General features: G+C 43.4%; 1 protein-coding gene across 17 annotated transcripts in view; it reads right to left on the bottom strand.

Moving 5' to 3' along the window:
- Window positions 1-12,139, bottom strand: part of LOC143341438 (uncharacterized) — a 228,404-nt gene that overhangs the window by 144,318 nt on the left and 71,947 nt on the right. For 2 of the 17 annotated variants that reach the window (XM_076764415.1, XM_076764422.1), the window contains exon 1: window positions 3,987-5,473. The exons of 14 other annotated variants lie outside the window; for them this stretch is intronic. In XM_076764415.1, the coding sequence (XP_076620530.1) occupies window positions 3,987-4,188 (202 nt within the window). In that variant the 5' untranslated portion in view covers window positions 4,189-5,473. Of the gene's footprint in view, window positions 1-3,986; window positions 5,475-12,139 lie in introns of those variants that run through there. One more of the 17 variants, XM_076764411.1, reaches the window with a different exon arrangement.

The following is a 12,139-nucleotide window of genomic DNA, read 5'->3' as shown; positions in this document are numbered from 1 at the left end:
TATGTAAAATTGGACGTTTCACCAATACACATTCTCGAGGGTTGCTTCAAGATCAAATTGACTATAACGTATCACATTTTTGGCACAGAGTCGATGCAACATTCCTATTTAAATTCCTCTACGATCTATCGGCGAATTAACTCGAAAAGCGCTAAAATTCTCGACGGTGCACCAGCGTTGCGTGTACAAATAAATTTTCCAGTTCACAAATAATTCGTACGCAGATACATCTATAAAAGAAAAACGATCGAACGTCGGTGGTTTAAGGGATCGTAAAACCGTTCGTGGTCCGCGTACGACTTCCTGCTTTTACGGACCATCGCGAAACTCGCGCCCTTTGCTTTCCAAACTCCAGCATCGCGAACGCGAAAGGTTTTTCCGACTCGACGCGTTGTTTCGTCTCGCTATCTTGCCCGCGCGAATAACGGAGTCGGCAAAAGTCAAAAACCGAGCAACGTTGCGCAACCCTGAATCGCTTATTGCGACGACGTTTCGTCAGCTCGCAACAAGGTTTCGCGTTTTCACCTCGCGCTAGCGCTTTATTGCCAATAACAATTTCCCGTACCCTCGTGGAAAAGTTCGCAGCCAAGTCGCGGCGAGTTTACAGTCCGGTCTCGCTCGCAATTTTTCCCGCGGCAATTTTCCATCGCCCACGCTCGGAAAATTACTTGTGTTCGCGACTGCAAAGAACACGCGGCGCTCGGGATAAAACGTCGAAATTTTAAAAGCGTCGCTTTGACGCATCGACAGCCATTCTCTGAAAACTAATCAACACACGACTTGTTATTAAAATATCGAATGCATCGACAGTTGATCGTGCGAAAATTGTTTCCCTCCGCGGAAAATGAGTTTGTTTGAACTTATTGGGATATCCACTCCTCGCGTAACAACGTTAGTTGCATAAGGCGGTAATACATTGTGTGCAATACCTCGATAAACACATTGATCCATTATGACCTATATGCGATGTATCGGATCTACGTCATTTAAGGTCATGGCTCCCTAAACTATAACTGTTGCATGGTAAACCGATGAACGTCACGTTGCGTCCGTAAACCCTGACCATACATACGGTGGGACTTGTTAATGTGTTTAATCAAAAAGAAACTTCGACAAAAATTAACGATAGACGAAAATGTCGTGCTTCGATCGAGACGTATTTACTTTTTGACGACGCAGCGACGAAAGGAAAGCGACTCCATTCGATACATCTTCCTTCGACGTCTCGTATTGAGCGAAACTTTAAACAAGATAACGAAGCATCGAGAAATATGGGGAGGCTGTGAATCAAGCGTCTCTTCTCGCCCTGGAGTGCCAAAGCCAAGTTACGACGTTCATTGACTGGAAGAATATTTTCTTATTAACGACGGAGTCGAATCGATCGAAAGTTATGAATCGAGATGAACGCGATTTAATGACATTTCGATGTACGCCCCCACGCAAGTTGTCAGCTGTTCCAATTAAAACTTTTTGTCGTCCACTCCAATTAAATTCCGAAGTTGAAGCACGATTTGTTGGAACGAGCCAACGATGATCTGGGAAAAACTAGCGCGCGATGGTCTGTGTTCCTTCGCTCGAGGTGATCACGACGATATCGGTAACTGATAATCGCTGTCCCCGAATTATAGATCGCACGAAAAATAATTTTCGCAAACGCGATCAAAGCGAGCGAAACATTGCGTTTACAAATCATTTTACGATGTTACGAGTATGGTTAGGTGTATGGACGAGTGGCGATACTTAATCGACGGTGTGCTTACCTTTGAAATGAATATAAATGTCAAATACGCCGAGTGTGCAAATATGGTTAATGTAATAAATATTTTGAGGACTATCAACCCGATGACGAAATGTTTGCACCGTGTATATTGTACGCGTCAGATTCGTATACGAGACTTATTCTAAGAAGAAACGTTTGAAAGGAGATTTTAAGAATACTTAATGGTTATACAGGGTGTTCGGCCATGCCTGGGAAAAATTTTAATGGAGGATTCTAGAGGTCGAAATAAGACGAAAATCAAGAATACCAATTTGTTGATGAAGGCTTCGTTAAACAGTTATTAACGTTTAAAGTTCCGACCGTACTGAATTTTTTTCTCGAAAATGCGCAAGATTTCGGGGGTATGTCTATTGAACAAAAATGATTGTAATTGACCCCCGCAACCGAAAATAATTTTTTCAAAACGATTTGAAAATTTTTTTTTTCGTCGAAAAATTTAGGCACCTACCCCCTGTCGATTTTTCTTAAAAATTCCTTTTTAGTCATTTTGTTTGACGCCCTACAGAAAAGTTGTCTAATACTTTTTTGTAAGTACCCATGAGCTCACTTCAGAAAAAAGTTTCATTTAAATATATTCACAATTGTAGGAGTTATGGCTGTTTGAAAATTGGACCATTTTTATGGGGTTTTTTCTCATTTTGCGGGTTCGAGGACCAACTTTTCGAATATTTTTGCGATTTGTACATATTCTCCGCCAAAATACGCGTAGTTTGCTTTTTTAAACATCAAAATCATCCAATCCGTTCAGAAGTTATGACATTTTAAAGATTCGCATGAAAATTCGAGCAGACATTTCTGGCCAGAAATTATATTTTCGGTAAGGAATTTTTTTCTCGAAACTGAGTAGGATTTCGGGGGTATGTCTGTTGACCAAAAATGCTTGCAATTGACCCCTGCAACTAAAAATACTTTTTCTAAAACGATTTGAATTTTTTTTTTCCGTCGAAAAATTTCACACCTTCTCGAATTTTTTTCTGGCAAATAGTTAGGATTTCGGGTGTATGTCTATTCACCAAAAATGATTGAAATTGATCCCCGCAACCGAAAATAATTTTTCCAAAACGATTTGAATTTTTTTTTTTTCCGTCGAAAAATTTCACACCTTCTCGAATTTTTTTCTGGAAAATAGTTAGGATTTCGAAGGTATGTCTATTGACCAAAAATGCTTGTAATTGACCCCCGCAACCGAAAATAATTTTTCCAAAACGATTTGAATTTTTTTTTTTCCGTCGAAAAATTTCACACCTTCTCGAATTTTTTTCTGGAAAATAGTTAGGATTTCGAAGGTATGTCTATTGACCAAAAATGCTTGCAATTGACCCCCGCAACCGAAAATAATTTTTCCAAAACGATTTGAATTTTTTTTTTTCCGTCGAAAAATTTCACACCTTCTCGAATTTTTTTCTGGCAAATAGTTAGGATTTCGGGTGTATGTCTATTCACCAAAAATGATTGAAATTGATCCCCGCAACCGAAAATAATTTTTCCAAAACGATTTCAATTTTTTTTTTTCCGTCGAAAAATTTCACACCTTCTCGAATTTTTTTCTGGAAAATAGTTAGGATTTCGAAGGTATGTCTATTGACCAAAAATGCTTGTAATTGACCCCCGCAACTAAAAATAATTTTTCTAAAACGATTTGAATTTTTTTTTTCCGTCGAAAAATTTCACACCTTCTCGAATTTTTTTCTGGAAAATAGTTAGGATTTCGAAGGTATGTCTATTGACCAAAAATGCTTGTAATTGACCCCCGCAACCGAAAATAATTTTTCCAAAACGATTTCAATTTTTTTTTTCCGTCGAAAAATTTCACACCTTCTCGAATTTTTTTCTGGAAAATAGTTAGGATTTCGAAGGTATGTCTATTGACCAAAAATGCTTGTAATTGACCCCCGCAACCGAAAATAAATTTTCCAGAATGATTTGAAATTTTTGAATTTAATTGTTAATAGCTTTTTAACGAAGTCTCCATTAACAAATTGGTATTCTTGATTTTCGTCTTATGTTGGCCTCTAGAATCCTCTGTTAAAATTTTTCCCACCGGACACCCTGTATAATAGTTCCATTAGTCACCAGTATGAATTATGATATCTATTCAGAAGTATTCAATCATTTTAATGACATACAATTTGATGTATCGACATGGGGCATAAAAATGAGTAAAAGCACAATAAGCAATAAGTGGCCCAGTGTATGAAGGACTCACATAGCCAGACGTTGCCGCGCGGAGCTGTGTGGAGCAGATTGAAATGCAAGTTGAAGTCCAGACCGGCCAGGTCTTGTCGCAAGTGGGTGCTGTCCATGATCAGGGCCCTTTCCGGCAGCAGGAAGAGGTGATCGCTCCCCTCCGCGGGCCCCAGGGTTCGCGGTACGCCGAGCCCAAGAGGCCCAGAACGGGCTGTCAACATCCTACCGCTACGATTCTCGAAGATCGCGTTGTCGCCCAACGGCGCATCCTCGGACCCGAATCCCGACACGCTGACCGTCGGATGTTCCCTCTTCTTATCGGTGATCTAGGGCTGGCACCCTTTTGCTCCGACCTCTCTTGTCCTTTATCGAGGCTCTGGGCGAACGGAGACTCGGCGATAACAACACTCGCGTTAGGCTCGAACACCCGGTACGTATGAGAACGCGTACCTCGATAAACTTGGATAATTCACTTGGCAGAGCGATCCGTGTATGTTTATTCCCGACGTGGTCGCAGGGTTACGCTGGCAACGCGAATCCCCGAAGCGAGGAAGGCACGCGGCGCGTTTATTCGACCGACCCGCCCGGCGAGTTCGTCTCTTTCATCGCGCTAGCTGGCTTCGCGTTCCAATTAATCCGCCTCTAATTACCGGGCAGTAGTTTTGTCGATCGCTAATTGCGTATCGTCTGGGCTCGCGTTTCCCGGCGGACGGTTCGCTGGACTCGCGTGGGACGTAGCGGCGCGCACAGCCGCGAGAAAATTCCGCTGGTCGCGTACGTACTCCCTGCGGCTGGGCTTCGCCCGTTCCCTATCTCGCTTGTTTTCCCTCCGGCAGACGAATCGCGCCGCGTCACGATAGAATCGAGCGCGTTGTACGCGCGACGTATCTTCGATCGACGAGACGGTACGAATACGCTCGACGATCTTGTGAGTCACTCGGTCAATCAACTCCCGCAACGCGAACAGAGACGAGCGTGCATATCGTGGACACGCGGAGCCGACAGGAATTGACCGGGCGTACGAGTGGCCTCGTTGAAATCGTTTAAAGACGGGTAGCTTAGTTAAGAAGCCCCGAGAAGGGTGGGAACCGCGTGTCGAATGCGATCGCGACCTCGATCGCGAACCAGAACCAACGTCTCTCTCTCTCTCTCTATCCGTGCGTCAGCTGTGTTTGCTAACAAACAGGTCGTCCACGAACGCGTCCACGCCTCGACGCGAGCCACTGGCGTGGGGAATAATTGAACGCACTCTCCGCTGTTAGAGTCCGCTACGCGTGAGCACGTGTCACCGCAAAGGTAGGAACGAGACGCGCAAACATCGAATCGATCGTGTCGAGCGTTGACGTGGCCGTACAATCGAGCGAATCTTCGCCGTGAATCGATCCGGACACGGAAAATCGACGCGACACTCGAAACGCGAGACGAGGTTCGCTGTCAATTGGACAGCTGAGCCGATGACAGCTGGCGACTCGTGGTAACGCGATCCTGCGCGCGTGGCGGTCAGCGTTCGACTGAATGACGCCGCGATGCAGCGCGCTCGCGAGCCGCGCCGAGGGGTGACGGAAATACCCGAACAACAACGAGACAAGATCGGACGCCAGACACCCGGGATTTTTCACTTATTTGGAGGAGATTTAATCCGGAGGCGGACCATACACCGAATGCAGTTACTACTGAACGCTTGCACCCTCGTCTGAACCTAACTGTACGGATCTACTTGTGCCAGGTCGTCGGTGAAAAACTAGCCCCCTCGATGTAAATCATTCCAGCGTCGGAGGATTAACTATGAAAAACGAAACGTTTATCGCTGGTACCGCATGTCCGGCCACTGTATATATGCTAGATTTATGTTTCCAAATGGAATAGATATCCATTTCGTGTTTGCTCTTGCACGGAATTCCTACCATTTCTTCCTACCTTTTTTTGTAAATCTTAATTTACTAAGACAGAGGCATCGAAACTTTCTTAATTAAGGGGTACTTCGTCTCACGATATACCGAGCGAGGTAGCAACATTCGCACTTTAGACAATCGTTATATTTATTCGCGTGTAGATATGGGATCGTGTTGGTTCATGCGTGAACGATTTCGTAATTGGCAAAGGACAGTAAAATACGTCTGCCCATGCATAAATGCGACTTGCGCGGAGAGTAAAAGTAGAAGAGCTGCGTTTAGCAATTGCTCGTTCAATAAATTAATTACTTTTCCATCGAATGTCGTACTAGATCGAAGATTATTTCATTACGACGTTATGCATACGTAAACAAAAGATAGTGCCTTGGTAGTCGACGATTTGTTTAATTCATTCGTTAGAAAATGAAATACGTTGTGTTCTGCGGTCTATTTAATTATCAATAATTCAATAAAATTGATATTAAAAATTATAATGATACGAAAGTACCCGACGTTGCAGGTATGCACAATTTATTTATTTCATTTTAAATTTTTAATCGTTGATTTACAAACTAAAATACTTATTCTTAACGCAGGAAACATTAGTATTTCATGAAACGAAGTCTGGTAAACGCTAAATGGATGAATTCAAATTTCCCACTCGTAGTGTACGTTTTACGGCGGTATACATTGTGCTTTAAAGTAGATAACTAAGGCTGAAACAATCTCTTAATAGACCGTAAACAGATTGTTTTGCGAGAATCATGCAAAATTCCTATAAATTTTAAAGGCTCTAATTTTAGTCCAACAACGCGAAAAATTCCTTCTTCGTTAGCGCTTCGGCCCATTTACTCGATGTAATTAATACAACGTTTACACTGCTCGAGATTAATGTTAATTGTATTTACTAAATTATTAATTTCCTTTATTATTTTCGTAATTACATGTTCCAATATATATATATCTGTTGAATTTCACATTTCTAATGTCTCGTTACTTAATTTCGTTTCTTCGTGCAACCGCATAATTTAGATAAATTACACGGCCGAAGAATTCGAAGTTGCCATAATAGAATCGTTAAGAAATCATTTTTTATAAGCAAATTAAAACCAATTACTACACGTTGATGGATATAATTAAATGAAAATTGCAGCTCTTCGCTGTATTCCAAAATACAACAGTCGAGGAAGTATCAAACGTATGGTCATTAGTGTACGTCGAAATACACGTATAGGATAAAGTGTATAAATATGTATAGTTCCTGCAACGGTCGGAGCTTTAAGAATGTAGACGCTCGTCCGAATGCGCTCACTGGCTCGGTAAAAGAAAAAAAAAATCACGACCATAAAGAAAATTCGTTCCCCAAGCTTCGTATATCTTGCAAGAGACCGAGGTCCAAAGTAAGAGACATCCTTTCTTAATGTCATCGGGTCGATCATTCGAACATCGAACGTTTCTCAATACGTAAGCGTGTAATTAAAAATGTCAAATATGGGCAGGAAATTAAATTACAGGATCCTTTTTCGTTCGAAAATCCGGGTCATCCATTTTTGGGTGACGCGACGTTCAACAGCATTAACGACTATATTTGAAGCGGTCGATTTATTTTTAAAAATTTTTAACTGAAATCTTCGCGCTTACCAGACACTTCTGAGAATACTTTCTCTTTAAATAAACCGACGTCTCGTCTAAATTATATTAATTTGTACGTGGTTGTGCTTCCATATAGCGATCGCGATATATAGTAGAACTTTGATTATCGCATGAGAGCTAAGCAACAAGTGAGGCTCAAGAAGCTACGTATAGGTCATGAGTAGTTGGAGTGCTATGCTTAAGATTAATTCTGAAATGATTACCTCGACAATTGATGAAATCTTCGACCCCGATTTTGATCAATAATCGAGGTTATACCGTATCAACGAAATCCAACAGTCGATTGTGTTTGCAACTTCTATTTTATCCTGTTTCCGACTATTTTGGTTCGATCAAAGTGCATATCGAAACGACATTTAATTCGTTAGAGTAGATCAATACCTGCCTTAGTGCATCTCCGTGGAAGCTCGGGAACATGGTCCTTCCTATGCACCGACCCACACGGTGTTTTTTGGTCGAAAATAAACCGAAGGTCCGTCGAGCGTGAACGTGGGAGGCGATCGCGGCAACGCGAGAATATTCCGGTCGTAAGGAACAACCTGGTTGCGGTCAGCAATTTGCGCGAAGCTCGCTTTTACAGCTACGGAATGTTTCATAAAGTCCGCGCCAAAACCGTCGCTAGGCGATGATCGTTAGAACGATTCCCAGAAGCGGCTTACGACTCCGGGAGTCGCCCGGGAAAAAGAATACAAAAGAAGGCCTGCGTGAGACGGATCGTTTTCAGCCCCATAAAGAATAATCGTGCCACCTAATCGTTGATCCGTTACTCCAGTTTCTCGGTGATTTGCTGGGTCACTGTTTCGTCCAGTAGCCAAACGCTCCGACAAAGGAGGTGGGCTTTCGCGTTGGATTACGGCCGGAGAGCACTTCCGGCGCTAAAGCAATTATCCGCCGCTGCTCTCGCGAATTTCGAGCGACGCTGTGTGTTCGAAAGCACCGAACACTCGATGTCGAGAGCACGTCTAATCGAGTCTCGTCGCTATCAAACTTCTATCGCCTAACCGTTGCCCCGAATTCCCCGGAATCCTGCGCCAGGACCACGAGTCGAGTTAACCCGAAACCTCCGTTGCGGTGTACCGTTCTATCGTCAGCCCCGAGAGTCCTAGGATCCCCGCAGAGGACGGAAAAAACATTTCGAACCGTCGTACTTCGCGAGACAGAAGTTCCATCGTCGTATACTGTTACCCGTGTTATCGTGGAGGTGGCCTGGGCGCTTCTTGCGGCTTGATCTTCCGCGTGCGTGCCTCGTGTACGAAGTCGCTGAAATGGCGTTCGATGCCCCTTTATGGGGACTAATATGCCAAGTCCTACGTTCCCGACCGGTCCCCGATGCCAACGGCTTCGTACATGGCACGATCGAACGAGACACCAGCTGTCCAGCCCCCGGATCGAGAACCAAGAGCAGACACGGTGATTGACAGAGATCTTTCGCGCTTTTTGCTCGAGGTACTTTGTCACTTCGACTCGATCCTACGGACTTCCGCCAGACTCCTAATCGACGCTTCTTGTCTTGATTTTTTTAAGTAGTATCGATATCAAACTTTCGCAAAATTTATCGTACCATCGATCGACCTAGACAGGTACTTCAGTTTGTGTATGGCAACGTTGGTGCATATTCTAACCCGAAAGACTTTCGAGCACGTATCGATCAAAACGTTCGCGGACATCCGAGGCGTTAAAATATTTATCGCTTTCGTTTCGAGTTGGCGGACGCTCGAACTTGCACGACCGGGCAGGACAATGTGCAAAAATATTGACGACCATTTGCCAATTTTATCGAACGCGTTGTCCGAGCGGACAGAAATACCCGTTTCGAGATGACGTTCGTCGGATATTCCGGACAATGGCTCGATGGAATAGCTGCTTAGAAAGAAGACCACCGATTTACGTTCGCCGCGGTCCGCAAGGGATTAAATCATCGCTGAATCCGTTACCTGGTTGTCGACACATGATATTACGCCATTGTAATGCTCGATACGCGATTGGACAGAAAAGGGACGACGAAACGTGACGGCAATCCTCGAGAGACGCCGACCCCGAAAGTAGCTCCGGGTACCGTTCGCATTAGTTACCCATCCTTTTTGCTAGCGTCCACCAGTCGTCGCAAAAATGTGTTTCCTTCGCGGGCGAAAAAAGCAACCGTTGTCCGGGCGTAGCTCGTTAAACACTTTGGCTCGTGAAAAATGCAAACTACGAAAATTACGTCCAATACGGTTTCTCCTGGCCGAGGACTTTGACAGCGAGCGTCTGTTCCGCTTTGTAGCTATTAACGCGTCTTGAAAGAGAAGTACACAGAATATAGACGTTGCCTGTGTCGCCCGAAGGATTTTTTAAAATTAAAATATGTAGCTACGTTGTTACGACAACGGTGCTTGGCGCGATAGGACCTCGAATGGAAATGTCCGCTTTTGTTCGCAGCCCTGTATGTTGGGCTAAAAAACCTGCAAACGAATTTCAATTTACGAATGAAAGGTAAACGGAAGCTCGCGAATGGATCTAGAATTTCTGTTTGTTATTCGGAAATAAAGGTGCAAATTGGACGCAGGAAATCTGACTGCAGAATTATTTTATAGTCCATGAATATATTCTGTATAAATTGTACGTTGAAACGGGGTGAAGTTGTGCTTATTCTGATTTAGATACGAAGCAGGTGTAATTAACTACGGTGTCAGAAATAATGGCGTTTCAGAGAGGAAGAAAAGAACAGTCTTTACCACGAGTAAGTAGAATGTGCAAGTAGAAAGGTTCACTGTAGTGTCTGACCCAATATGATTTGCACGGAAGAATCCCCTTTCCTCAGTGGAATACATTTTTCTCGTCGAGAAATTACGGACGATGTAAAAGCTAATCCATTAGTGCTGCTTTTTGACTTCAAAGGGTGTCGTATCCGTTCGACCACTCGTGATGTTCGCCTGATTTTGCGCTCCACGATTATTTTTTATTCCTCGAATTGCAAAAAGGAAAAACCTACGACAGAATATCGAGCATTCTAAAAGGCTTCGATCGCTTTTTTTTAAACACCATTCCGTAGGAAGCTTCTTTAAAAATGTTTCGAGAACGAAACGTTACACAAAAACTGTTATTATTTTACTAGTATATTGCACATCACAGAATTACTGACTATAAAATGGAGCGCTTGTTATCGCGCCAGAAAGCGTTAATTCAAGTTCGGAAACTTCCGGAATGCGTATTGTCCATGGAGTAATAAACCAACAGAAACTGTAATAAATACCAGCAATAAACCGAAGGAAACATTCCGCGAGCACATTTCGCTGCAATACTGCAGATTTTTACGTTCGACTATTCCCAGGTTTTTAATACCCTGACGTCCATGATGGATCAGTTTTCAAGCCACTACGAACAATTAAAGTAACCAGAGCTACAAAGTTTGACGTTGCATCGCGTTCAGTTTGTTTAGTGGTAGATTCCCCGAACAAATATTGGCCAACAGAGTATTTATGGACGTCGGTGAACGTCACGGCTCCATACGCAATGCGTTAACTTCTACTGGCTACGCGTACGCGAAAGGAACAATTAAAATAAAAAGGATACCGTTCGTGTTTCATACTGCGAGCAGATGGCACGCGGTGAAAGCGAGCGGGACGTTTTTCCAACGGAAACCGAGCGCCGTCGAGACGCGATCTGCGTAGCCAGGCAAAGATAATTCGTCAAGCGTTTTTCTTTCTCTTCGCGTGGCCCGTGATAAATGGGAGTCAATTTCGCGCCATTGCGCGCTCGCCATGAGAGAAGAAAATCTCCGCTGATGAACGCAGCGATCGAATCCTTCATCGCCCGTACTGTGTTCCGGTGATCATGATTTCCGCTGCGAATTTATGATTCGCGACAGAACAGTTCAATTTCCATTTCATATGTGTGCCTTTTCCCACGGTCTCTTAAAAATCGACTCTGTTTTTCTTTTACGCCTCGTCGCGAACAATGTACCCTGTTCTTTAAGTCGAAAGGTTGTCAAACTGAATAATATTGACAATTCAAAGAGAAAACAGAAAGAAACAAGTACTATGCAAAGATCTCTTTGGAAAACACACGATTAAGCTTGGTAATTAATAATAACCCCGAACAGAAAGATCAGACCCGGAAGTATGAAAGTATCAATAGTCATCGGATCGAAACGATTCAAAATGTATGGTAGTAATCGATCCCGCCCATATATGTATAACAATCCCAGCTTCCAAGCAACAGCGAACCGCAAGAATTTCCTTTGAACTTTTTCGAGCATTGCATTTCGCGCGACGAGGTGAAACCTAATTGCCCAACAGCAGTACCGATAACGGTACCGATGAATTTTCCAGCATCAATCATCGCGGTATTCGCGAGCAAAAGATCCCAAATCAAAAACGAGGAAAACGAATTGGAAAATCGATGGTCGTCGACCTACTTTGATCAATAATACCGGCCCATTTATCTTCAGATTATCGCGCGAACCGAATTGGCACGATCCGATGACCCAGTAACGTTTACCATAGAGTCTACTAATCGGGATTAGAGGGAATTAACTCGAACGCTGTCGCGTTATCCGATCCCGTTACAACTCATCCGTTTCAGTCAACCGATTCTCGAAAGAGTATTGTCGACGACGAAAAGAATTTCTTTTACATTTCTCGCCGCC

Source organism: Colletes latitarsis, chromosome 4 (assembly GCF_051014445.1).
Source record: "Colletes latitarsis isolate SP2378_abdomen chromosome 4, iyColLati1, whole genome shotgun sequence".
NCBI lineage: Eukaryota > Metazoa > Arthropoda > Insecta > Hymenoptera > Colletidae > Colletes > Colletes latitarsis.
The sequence above is the reverse complement of the archived record's forward strand: the minus strand, read 5'-3'. Positions and strand labels throughout refer to the sequence as shown.